The 12,634-nt window shown below is 49.5% G+C and overlaps 1 protein-coding gene across 1 annotated transcript; it reads right to left on the reverse strand.

Annotated features, from left to right (window-relative positions):
- On the reverse strand, positions 1-9,209 carry LOC117349823 (zinc finger protein Gfi-1b-like). The gene is made up of 6 exons (XM_033923418.1): positions 9,071-9,209; positions 6,908-7,060; positions 6,131-6,255; positions 5,600-5,740; positions 3,314-3,479; positions 1-200 (listed from the first exon to the last, which is right to left on the reverse strand). The coding sequence occupies exons 1-6, from the start codon at positions 9,207-9,209 to the stop codon at positions 1-3; spliced, it is 924 nt and encodes a 307-aa protein (XP_033779309.1).
- Positions 9,210-12,634: the final 3,425 nt, after the last annotated feature.

Raw genomic sequence — 12,634 nt, forward strand, 5'->3', positions numbered from 1 at the left:
TCAAGAGGGCATCTGCTGATTTGCTTTGAGGCTGTTGTGTGTCTCCTGGTGGCGCCGTACATCAACCCTGCGTTGGAAGCCCTTGCCACAGACACTACAGTTAAAGGGTTTGAGGCCTGTGTGCTTGCGACTGTGTGTGATGAGGTTGGAGCTCTGGCTGAAGGCCTTCCCACATATCTGACACTTATGGGGCTTCTCACCTGTTGGGGTGGGGGAGGATAAAAAGAGAAGCATGCAACAGTTAACATTGTTTATCCTGAGGGTTTCTAACCTACTTGTTTGGATGTTAATGGGAGCCCGAGACCCCAGTGTCAATGGGCGGAATGTAACACGGGGCTGGTAGAGCCCTCATGTCGCCCATCGTCTGAGGGAGCTAGGGGGTGAAATAGGAAGCAGGGATAGTGGTTGGGCGGTGGGCCTATCTGTAGGGAAATTGTAAAATAATTGGCTGAGGGCGGGAGGGGCAAGGATTTAAAGAAGGGACCCTGGAGGACTCAGCTCCTTCTGAGGTTCTCCAGGGTGGCGTTTGTGGCGTTTCTGTTTATGGCGCATCGGACATTAGCACCTGAGCGTGAGGCAGCATGTCAGAGACCGTGGCGGAGATCTCGCTGCTGGCGGGAGATTCGTTGGTGGAGGATCCGGAGGAGCAGGTGGGTGGCGGCAGCATTGGAGGAAGCAGCAGGCCTGAGCGGCGGTCCAAATATGAGGCACTGTCTGCCCTTGCGATCGCCGGCTCAGGTCTGAGTGTGCGGGGGCGGTCGGTTGATGGGGCCACCGAGTGGGATTTATCGAAGGGGAAAGGGAGGAGCAAGTTGAGCGGAAGGGGTTCTGCTCGGCCGGCAGGTCATAGCTCTAGCGCTCTATGTGCTATGGGTGATCAAGAGGGGACTATTGGTGGTACAGGGCTGATGTGTGTGGGCCCCAGTTGGATCCCAGCAAGGCTTGAGGCTGCCATGAGGTTTCCTTCTTCAGGGGTGGTGCCGGAAGGTGGAGTGAGGATTTGGCCTTCCTATGTAGAGAGTGAGGCGGGTGTTGGTGGTTTTGAAGTTTCAAGTTTCAAGTTTATTAGGATTTGATATACCACCTATCAAGGTTATCGAAGCGGTTTTTACAATCAGGTACTCAAGCATTTTCCCTCTCTGTCCCGGTGGGCTCACAATCTATCTAACGTACCTGGGGTTATGGAGGATTAAGTGACTTGCCCAGGGTCACAAGAAGCAGCGCGGGGTTTGAACCCACAACCCCAGGGTGCTGAGGCTGTAGATCCAACCACTGCGCCACACACTCCTCAGTGGTGCGGCCCCAGACCCCTATGGGTGGGGGGATGGGTCCCTGGCATGCCGGATTACTGGGTCAGTGGGTTGGAAGAGGAGGAGCAGATAAGTGGGTGGGTGGGTTGTGGGAGATAAGTGAATTGGGTGGAGGAGGAGGGGAGCAGATAAGTAGGTAAGTTGGAAGAAGAGGAGAAGAGTTGGTTGGTTGGAGGAGGGGAGCAGAGTAGGTGAGTGGGGCCAGAGGAGGTTGCATGGGTTGGAGGAGGAGGAGTGGATAAGTAGGTGGGTGGTTTGGGGGAGATAAGTGGGTGGGTTGGAGGAAGAGGAGCAGATAAGTGGGTGGGTGTGTTGGGGAGCAATTATGTGGATGGATTGGGGGAGGGAAGCAGAGTAGGAGGAGGGGAGCAGATAAGTGGGTGGGTAAGAAAAGAAGGAGAGAAGATAAGTGGGTGGGTTGGAGGTGTGGAGCAGATACATTGGTGGGTTTGGGGATAGAAGCAGATAACTGGGTGGGTTGAGGGAGGGGAGCCGAGCAGGTGAATGGGGTCAGAGGAGGAGGGGAACAGATACATGGGTGGGTAGTAGTAGGGGAGCAGGGGGTTGGATGAGAAGAGTAGATAAATGGATGGGTTGGAGGAAGAGAGGAGTAGGTGGATTGGAGGAGGGGAGCAGAGCAAGTGGGTGGGTGGGTTGGGAGCATATATATGGAATGGATTGGGGGAGGGAAGCAGAGCAGGAGGAGGGGAGCAGGAGTTGCGGAGGGGAGCAGATAAGTGGTTGGGTTGGGGAGGGAAGCAGTTTAGTGGGTGGGATGGGGGAGGGGAGCAGAGCAGGTGCATGGGGCCAGAGGAGGATGGGAGCATATACATGGGTGGGTTGGGGGAGGGGAGCAGAGCAGGTGGGTGAGGCTAGAGCAGGTTGTGTGGGTTGGAGGGGAAGCAGATATGTTGGTGGGTGGGTTGAGAGTGAGATAAGTGGGTGGGTTGGAGAAGGAGGAGAGCAGATAAATAGGTGGATTGTAGGAAGAGGAGAAGAGTTGGTGGGTTGGAGGAGAAGAGCAGGTGGGTGGGGCCGGAGCAGGTTATATGAGTTGGAGGAGGAGTAGATAAGTAGGTGAGTGAGTAAGGGGAGATAAGTGGGTGGATTGGAGGAAGAGGAGCAGATAAGTGGGTGGGTTGGAGGAGCAGATATGTGGATGGGTTGGAGAAGGGAAGCGGAGGAGGAGGAGGAGAGCAGGGGTTGGAGGAGGGGAGAAGATAAGTGGATGGGAGCAGAAACGTGGGTGTTGGGAGAGGGAAGCAGATAAGTGGGGAGGTTTGGGGAGGGGAGCAGAGCAGGTGGTTGGGGTCAGAGCAGGAAGAGGAGGGGAGCAAGTAAGTGGGTGAGGCTGGAGGAGCAGGGGAGTGGGTTGGAGGAAGAGGAGGAGAGCAGATAAGTGGGTGGAGCTGGAGGAGAAGAGTGGGTGGGTTGGAGGAGGGGAGCAGATAAGTGGGTGGGATGGAGAAGGGCCGGGGAGCAGGTGGCTTTTAGGTCATAGTTTTCAAAGTTACCACTAGATGCCACCATTGTATTACATTTTAAGAAATATGTTATGAAAGTGTGTTTTTAGGTTATAGTTCTCAAAGTTAGCTCTAGATGGCATAGAAACATAGAAACATAGAGTACGACGGCAGAAGAGGGCCGGCGGCCCAACAAGTCTGCCCACTTAAGAACCCTCCCCCCCTGGTGCCCCTCTTTCATGCATAACTTCGTGCATAACACCTGTTTGTCCCATCAGCTTTTGAAGTCAGGTGCACTACTGGCCTCGACCACCTGGCGTGGAAGTTTATTCCATCGATCAATCACCCGTTCGGTGAAGAAGTATTTCCTGGTGTCACTATGAAATCTTCCCCCCTTAAGTTTTAGCGGATGCCCAGTGTTGTATTATGCATTACAGGAGGGGCTCAGTCCTGAAGGAGCAGGGGGACAAGTGGACTGGGCCCATTGCATGGTATGGATTTCTTTATTCTTGTTTGGAGGGGGGGGGGGATATAGCTCACCTGTGTGGGTAAACGTGTGCTTCTTCATGTCGGATTTCTGGTGAAAGCGTTTGCCGCAGTAGTCGCACGGGTACGGCCGTGTGTCCGAATGGATCAGAAGGTGTGTGGACAGGGTCGACGAGCGTTTGAAACTCTTCCCGCAGATCCGACACAAGAAGATTCTGGCCTGCAACCACAGAGACGGTCAAGAAAACGGGGATTGGGGGACTGGCTGCTTGACGCATCTATTTTCATTGGCCAAATCATAGGTGCACACATTCTCCAGAACTCATGGTACTCGGTAGTATAGATAGGGTGAATATCGACCCTCGCATCTCCACACGCTCCTTTCCCACCCCTCCTGCCATGCGTGCATCACCTCCCTTTCCCCGTACCTCCGTAACATTCCTGGTGCGTGCAGCGACCCCCCCTCCCCACCAGGAATGTTACAGAGGTCTGAGGGAAGGGACATGGTACAGACATGTGGCCGTGGAGGGGTTGGGGTGGAGAGGAGAGGAGGACAGGTGCCTATACCCTCACCAATACTGCGCCTGGGTTAGACTGCCCCCTCCCCCCTTACTCTCCTACTGACTAAGATGGCTATTTATTGAGTGGTTTTATACTCTGCCCTTCTCTGGATATTACAGGTAGAGCAAACATCTACTCTCTTCCAATGATAGGGAAGGGAAAAAGGATGTGACTTCATTATGCTGGCAGGTGTCACCCTACTTGCTGGCGCACCTTGCATGAAATTGAACGCTGTGCATGGAAAGCTCGCCATTTTCTGCTACAGCCAGCATGGAGGACTTTTCTTACAGTTCCCCTGAAGATGTGAATAGCCAAGCGGGATACTTTCGTTGGGATTTGATAGAATCTGGACACAGTTTTGGATATCCAAATGAAGTTAAAATTCATATCCAACAACAATAATAATATATGGCCACTTTTTACTGTGCCTGTGATTTAAAAAAACAAAACAAAAAAAAAAAACACCTCTCCTGATATTCCCGATGTTTAGGGAGAAATTGATCAACGCTCTGCCGAATTAAGTGTGTGGAGTTTTTCTTGACCTACGACTGTTATGGGACCACTGGAGGCACATTCACAATTGGAGTGCTTGTGTTAGTGAATGACAAGGGAGACAAATTTGTCTCCATCCCTATAGGAACTCAAAACTCATGGGGACGGGATGGGAAAATTGTTGTCGTCCCTGTCCCATTCCTATAAGCTCTGCCTTAACCGCACATGCTTTGAACACTTATGATTTAAAGTTTTTTGGGGCTTGTGCAGAGGAGGACGGAGCTTAGGCATTGGTGGAATGAGGCATTATGACATCACAATCTCAGCTCTAGAATGTTGCTACTTAGGATTTTAAATGAGGCTTGTGCAGATGAGGACGGAGCTTAGGCATTGGTGGAATGAGGTATTATGACATCACAGTCTGAGCTCTAGAATGTTGCTACTTAGGACTTTAAATGATGCTTGTGCAGATGAGGATAGAGCTCAAGCATTGGTGGAATGAGGCATTATGACATCACAATCTGAGCTCTAGAATGTTGCTCTTATGATTTTAAAGTGTTTGAGGCTTGTGAAGATGAGGACGGAGCTTCTAGGAATGGGGCAGGGACAGGAAAAGAACTCACGGGGATGGGACAGGAAAATGAGTTCCCCAGCCAAGTGTGGTTTCAAGTGAGGTCTCTTTTCCTTCCCTGAGTATATTATCATAGAAGTGGAGAAAAAAGGATCAATCCCAATCATTGGAAGAGAGTAGACTTTGGCTTTCTTTCATTAGGAGCTGCACTCTGCTAAGAGTTAAAAAAACCCTTTCCGAGATCAGTAAAACCCATCTCTTTTGGATTATTGGTGCTTCAGACCTAGAACTTCCTTCCTTGAACAGCAAATGGGCCCAGAACAAAAAGTAACCTTTAGGCCTCGTACCTGAGATTACAGAAGCAGCATTTCCTATTCCCTCCCCCCCCCCCCCCCCCCCCCCCCCCCCCCCGATCCCACTTCTCCTCCAGCATTCAGCCAAGGTCCATTATACAAGGCACTCCAGGACCCTGCTAAGGTTGCCAAATACTGGATCACCTGAATGTAAAGAGAGACCATGGGTCGGCAGAACCGGAAAGAATCCGCATCCTGATCTGGAAACAGGATGCCAACAGAAGCCAACCTGGTTCCTTGAGCAAAAAAAATAATAATGATGATGGACCTAGAGGACCAGGTCTACACCCCTCCCATGAAGTGATAGCAGTGTTTAATGAGGGCTGCTCTAGCCCCTATGTATAATGCCACAAGGTCCCTCACTTTGGTCTGATATGGAATCTCCCGACGTGGTGAGCTTCTCCCTTGGTCATAACCCTTCCTGCAGCTTCCACAGGGAAACATCTGGCAGCTGTTGAGTGACTGGCTTAGGCGACTGTCCAGCTCTTGGGGAGGAGGGAAGGCCTGTGCAGAAGAAAGAGACAGAGGTTAATGGGGGAAGCGTGTTAAATAGTCTTCAACCTGCCTCTGTGCCCTTCCTTGGTTTGATTAAAAACATATGGCCAAGAGATTTTATCCATAAGTGTGACAGGAAGCTATTTGACCCATGTTTCCCTGCTGTGCAAATAAAAGTTGAGGTGGGGGATGTCGGCAGCTTGATAGTGTTATATTTTTAATTAATAAGGAAACCTACCCTGGAGTATAAATTTGAGATTTCTTAGACTTTCACTGAATACATGTATAGGAAGGTTTCAAGGTTCATAAACATGTTTATGCACACTCCCCAGATGGAAGAACAGCCCTCCCCATTCTTCCCTCCCTCCCTCCCTCTTCACCTACCCACCCCTTGCTCACCTCAAGAGGCTGAGGATCCAGGCCAGGATCTGGGAGGAGTTTGCAGACAAGTTGCTTCAGCCACGAGCTAGGGCGTACGCTCCAGGGATATGGACTGTAAAGTAGCCCCCGGGAGTTGGCCATAGCTAAAGGTATGAGAAAGACAAGGGTAAATGCTCCTGCTGTGGTCAATCCACATTCTAGGGCAGTGATCCATGCAGGAACGTCACCTCCAGGTGCCACCACAAAATCACCCCTAGGTAGTGTTAGCATGGCTAGGTACAGGGCTGGGGCTGCTGCCACCACCACTGCAACCCATAGCGGCAACCATCAGTAGAGGACACTGGTATGGGCCAAAAGTTTGTTGTCCCCAGTTTGACTCGCTTCTAAGCAGGGAGAATTCCGGGCAGCCATGGTGTTTTGGAATCTGGTTGGACGTGTCCTGAGGATTGGGTTGAGAACCCCTGCCATGAAGCATTGGAGATGCAAAGTGCATCAGGAGAGGAACATCATGAAATCAGAACTGGCTTATCTGTATGTTTTCCACTCAGGGACAATGTTCTCATATTCTTTCCCACCTATCATAAATTTGATTTGGAAACAACTTTGTGTTTGACAGAGCAACCTGGAGTGATGGACGGAGTGGAGGGAGCCCTTCGTCTGCGGAAACCTTCCTATCCCGCATCAAGGGACACCCCCTTTTTTGCCCGGTTCTAAGGTGGAGGCAGCACCCATGGCTTGCTCCTAGGCAGAGAGTGGTCTCCAGAGGTCTCAAGAAAGAACAGCCTTCTCACGTACCCTGCGGTTCTGGTGGTTTCCAAGGTTCTTGTTCTTCTTCTGAATTCCAACAGAGATGTCTGAACTCGGAGGACTCGGGTGGCTGTGTCACTTCGTTTACTTCTGGGTGGGAGGAGGGGCTGGTAGTCAACACCGATGCCCCCAAATCTGCCCCTGTAAAGGAAGAGCCAAAGCCTTTACCCCATCATAGCCTTTGGTACGGGAGCCTAAATCACATAACCCGTCCTCTTCTCGTATCGTTGATGCTCAGACAGACCTCCTAACCTCTAAAGTGCCCCTCTGAGGACCACTGTTGCAGTTGACCCATGTTTCCTGCTTGCAAATTAACCTTGGTGACTTGTCTACAGTCAGCAGCAGATGATTGAGTATCCAAACATGTACTGTGGGACCCCTGCTCAGTCGGTTTTGCCAGGCTGTGGATGAATCTCACACACTTTCAATTAATATTCATAAGTGCATGAGACAATCCCAAACCTGATTCTTTTCAGGGTTACTTGGAATCCACAGTAAAAAACTGAATCACTATATTTGGCAAAGTCTTCTTACAAAAAACAAAATCAACTATCCAAAATAGAAGACCAACTCAAACAAAATTCTTGTTCTTATTGTAATACCGCTCTCAGAAACCTGTGATGGTAGAACACAGCAGTGTTTTAAAACCACTCTAACAGGTAAATGGTATCTTTCATTGAGCCGGTATTGATCAATGCAGAAACTGCAAACTTTCTACAAGCTTTTATAAAGTGCTAAATGTAATAAATATTTAAAATGTATATCAAAAAATTCTTTGCACTTATCTTGTGAAAGCTGATTTGTAGTTAGCAAAGGTAGTAATGCATGGCTGAACGCCCTACGGGACCCGTTTCACCACATACAATGGCTTCTTCAGGGGTCATGTCATTGAAAACTACAAAAAACCAAAACAAAAAATCATTAATGAAAAAATACAATAACAAGATACAAGAACTTAAACTAAATGAAGAAACAGACATACTCACAGTGCGACTTAGTGTTCGTCTGCACATAAAAAATGGCGCTGGCAAACATTCAACGCCGCACATGCGCCCTTTATACTACTTCTTACACATGCGCATTTTAGTGCAGAAAATAAATATACTCAAAAAAACTAACGTGCTCAAAAAAATATGAATATCTCAAAAAAATGTGTGAAAAAAAGAATGTGTGAAAAAAAGAAAAGAAGAATTATATCACAGAAAAAATCATTATTGTTCTATAGAACACTTTTAGAAAAAAGAATACCAATCTATATTTGAATTTAGCCCTTGTGGTTTTAACGTGTTTAATCTGAAAATCCAACGGGATTCCCGTTGATGTAACAATAATGATTTTTTCTGTGATATAATTCTTCTTTTCTTTTTTTCACACATTCTTTTTTTCACACATTTTTTTGAGATATTCATATTTTTTTGAGCACGTTAGTTTTTTTGAGTATATTTATTTTCTGCACTAAAATGCGCATGTGTAAGAAGTAGTATAAAGGGCGCATGTGCGGCGTTGAATGTTTGCCAGCGCCATTTTTTATGTGCAGACGAACACTAAGTCGCACTGTGAGTATGTCTGTTTCTTCATTTAGTTTAAGTTCTTGTATCTTGTTATTGTATTTTTTCATTAATGATTTTTTGTTTTGGTTTTTTGTAGTTTTCAATGACATGACCCCTGAAGAAGCCATTGTATGTGGTGAAACGGGTCCCGTAGGGCGTTCAGCCATGCATTACTACCTTTGCTAACTACAAATCAGCTTTCACAAGATAAGTGCAAAGAATTTTTTGATATACATTTTAAATATTTATTACATTTAGCACTTTATAAAAGCTTGTAGAAAGTTTGCAGTTTCTGCATTGATCAATACCGGCTCAATGAAAGATACCATTTACCTGTTAGAGTGGTTTTAAAACACTGCTGTGTTCTACCATCACAGGTTTCTGAGAGCGGTATTACAATAAGAACAAGAATTTTGTTTGAGTTGGTCTTCTATTTTGGATAGTTGATTTACTTGGAATCCAGACAGTTATCCTACACCAAATACAGTTCAGTGTTGATAGCTGCTTCCCTCCCCTCCCAGGACAGTTGGTGTTGCATTAATAGGAGCTGGGAAAGTCTAACTTCTGTCTCTTAGCGTGTCTAATGGTGGATGCCTCTTACCTCCAGGGGGTACGGCCAGCTCTGAGATTTTCTCCTCAAATCTATGGCCCTGGTAGCCCAGCGCTCTCTTACTTCTGACCAGAAAAGATCGAGGCATCGCAGCTGCAGAGAAAACACCCATCATTAGTGCCGGAGGCATCTCCTTTGCCCTCCTTTCTCCCAAAATTTCACAAAGGCAAGGGAGAGCGAGAATGTGGGAATGTGAGATTTTTCCTTAGTACAGGATCTGTTTTTTTAAATGCTCCTTTTTATACACCTCATGGTGATTTGGAGGCAGTGCGGGGTGAATCTGCGTGGTCAGGCGTAGATTTGTAAGGAACAGACTGGTGTCCTACAGGCCGTCTGGATGTTTAAGGTGAAGCTGCGCTTTGATTTGGAGCAGGGTCTCCCAATCTTTTGTTGGGTTTGCAATTTTATAATGCGCTGCAAAAAACATTTGCTCTGTTTAGTGTGCCAGACCTAAAAATCTTTAACTAACGCGTAGTGCGGGTTTTAGCACCAGCAGTGGCGGTAACTGCTATGCATTAGTAAAGGAGTGGGTAAATTTGAGAGTTATTTATTTAAACGATAAAGGGCTCGATTCAATAACCTTCCGATCCGTGGGCGATTGGAGGCATGCCGAACGATTCACCATCCATCTTCATGCAAATGGAGGCGATCGGAGGCGCTTCCCCCTTCCGGGGACATGGATCACTGAGTAGCGATCCCGACACATGTGCAGACCATCTACATTGCCTGTAGATGGTCTGCACATGTGTTTGCTGTCTGCTGTTTTTTAAAAAAACTTTTTTTTTTACTGGCCCCGACTCTCCTGCTCTCTGCCGCCCTTCCCTGCAGTGCGAGGCAGTGGTTTTAACCTGCAGGTTTAAAGCGGGTTAAAACTACGGGCTCGCACTGCAGGGAAGGGTGGTAGAGAGTAGGAGAGTCGGGGGAGGCAGAGAGCAGGTTGTGGGAGAGAGCGGGAGAGCCGGGGAGGCAGAGAGTGAGTTGGGGAGGCAGAGAGCAGGAGAGCCGGGGAGGCAGAAACAGAGTCGGGGAGGCAGAGAGCAGGTTGCGGGAGAGAGCGGGAGAGCCAGGGAGGCAGAGAGCAGTTTGCAGGAGAGAGCGGGAGAGCCGAGGAGGCAGAGAGCTGGTCACGGGAGAGAGCGGGAGAGCCGAGGAGGCAGGCAGTGAGTCGGGGAGGCAGAGAGCAGGTCGCGGAAGAGAGCAGGAGAGCCGGGGAGGCAGAGAGTGAGTTGGGGAGGCAGAGATCAGGTCGTGGGAGAGAGCGGGAGAGCCGGGGAGGCAGAAAGAGAGTCGGGGAGGCAGAGAGCAGGTCGCGGGAGAGAGGGGGAGAGCCGGGGAGACAGAGAGTGAGTCGGGGAGGCAGAGAGCAGGTCGTGGGAGAGAGTGGGAGAGCCGGGGAAGCAGAGAGCTGGTCGCGGGAGAGAGCGGAAGAGCCGGGGAGGCAGAGAGTGAGTTGGGGAGGAAGAGAGCAGGTCATGGGAGAGAGTGGGAGAGCCATGGAAACAGAGAGCTGGTCGCGGGAGAGAGCGGGAGAGCCGGGGAGGCAGAAAGAGAGTCGGGGCGGCAGAGAGCAGGTCGCGGGAGAGAGGGGGAGAGCCGGGGAGGCAGAGAGTGAGTCGGGGAGGCAGAGAGCAGGTTGCAGGAGAGAGCTGGAGAGCCGAGAAGGCAGAGAGCGAGTCGGGGAGGCAGAGAGCAGGTCGTGGGAGAGAGTGGGAGAGCTGGGGAAGCAGAGAGCTGGTCGCGGGAGAGAGCAGGAGAGCCGGGGAGGCAGAGAGTGAGTTGGGGAGGCAGAGAGCAAGTCGTGGGAGAGAGCGGGAGAGCCGGGGAGGCAGAGAGCAGGTCGTGGGAGAGAGTGGGAGAGCCAGGGAAACAGAGAGCTGGTCGCAGGAGAGAGCGGGAGAGCCGGGGAGGCAGAGAGTGAGTTGGGGAGGCAGAGAGCAGGTCGTGGGAGAGAGCGGGAGAGCCGGGGAGGCAGAGAGCAGGTCGTGGGAGAGAGTGGGAGAGCCAGGGAAGCAGAGAGCTGGTCGCGGGAGAGCCGAGGAGGCAGGCAGCGAGTCGGGGAGGCAGAGAGCAGGTCGTGGGAGAGAGCGGGAGAGCCGGGGAGGCAGAGAGCTGGTCGCGGGAGAGCCGAGGAGGCAGGCAGCGAGTCGGGGAGGCAGAGAGCAGGTCACGGGAGAGAGCGGGAGAGCCGGGGAGACATAGAGCGAGTTGGGGAGGCAGAGAGCAAGTCACGGGAGAGAGCGGGAGAGCCGGGGAGGCAGAAAGAGAGTCGGGGAGGCAGAGAGCAGGTTGCGGGAGAGAGCGGGAGATCCGGGGAGGCAGAAAGCGAGTTGGGGAGGCAGAGAGCAGGTTTATTTCAGGGCTACAGGGCTGGCAGGACAGTCGGAAAGGACGTGAGCGACTGGTCCCCAGCAGTCGCTTCTTGTTGATCGGCCAGCCCAGTCGGTGTTCAAGATTGGAGAAGACGTGACAGCGTTGGAGCTCAAGTCATCTTTTCTAAACCTGAACTGTTCTGTGAGGGAGTTTTTTTGCCAGTGAAAGTATCAAAAGCAGTTTTGATTTGTACCTTTTGGTTCTATACGGCTACATTGGTCTGAGGTTTTTTTCTCCCTCCTTTTGGGTGCATGCTGGGTTTGAAGAGGGGGTAGTTCAGTGCCACGATCACACAACATTTTAAATCATTATATGAACATATTATATGTTGTGGTTCCTCGTATAATTTGTTAAACTATTTAATAATGGAATCCACAGTATTCATAAAAAATTAACCATATCAGAGCTTTGTTACATAGGTTGATATTCAAAAGTCATTAATACCACAGGGATAGGAGGAGACAGATCCAGAGTGATAGGAACATAAGAATAGCCCTACTGGGTCAGACCAATGATCCATCAAGCCCAGTAGCCCATTCTCATGGTGGCCAAAACCCAAGGAGTAGCAACATTCCATGCTACCGATCCAGGGCAAGCAGTGGCTTCCCCTGTGTCTTTCTCAATAACAACTATGGACTTTTCCTCCAGGAACTTGGCCAAACCTTTCTTAAAACCAGCTATGCTAACTGCTCTTACCACAACCTCTGGCAACTATTCTCCTGAGTGAAAAAGAAATTCCTCCTATTGGTTTTAAAAGTATTTCCCTGTAACTTCGAGTGTCCCCTAGTCTTTGTCATTTTTGACGGAGTGAAAAATTAATCCACCAGACCAGATTTTGTCCTCTTATGTACACTTTGACTTGAAACTTCAGAAGAACATATGAATTTACAATTAAACAAGATCTTTTATTTTCAGTTGCAAGATGTTGCTAAAATATTAAGTAGTATTATTTTAGGCTGCCTCTTTCCCATCCCTGTACCCAACCCCCATTTAAAAGTTGTTTTTTCTTGCATATTTGTCATACATTAACACGGTGTACAAGAAAACTGGGAGGGGGGAGATGGATAGTGAGGGGGATGGAAAATAATGGACTGGGGTTGGCGAGGGGATGGTAGGAATAGAGGAGTGCACGGAGACATAATCTGGTCCCCATCCCCACCCCATCTGCATCATATTGCTAACACA

Source organism: Geotrypetes seraphini, chromosome 16, assembly GCF_902459505.1.
Source record: "Geotrypetes seraphini chromosome 16, aGeoSer1.1, whole genome shotgun sequence".
NCBI classification, from domain to species: Eukaryota; Metazoa; Chordata; class Amphibia; order Gymnophiona; family Dermophiidae; genus Geotrypetes; species Geotrypetes seraphini.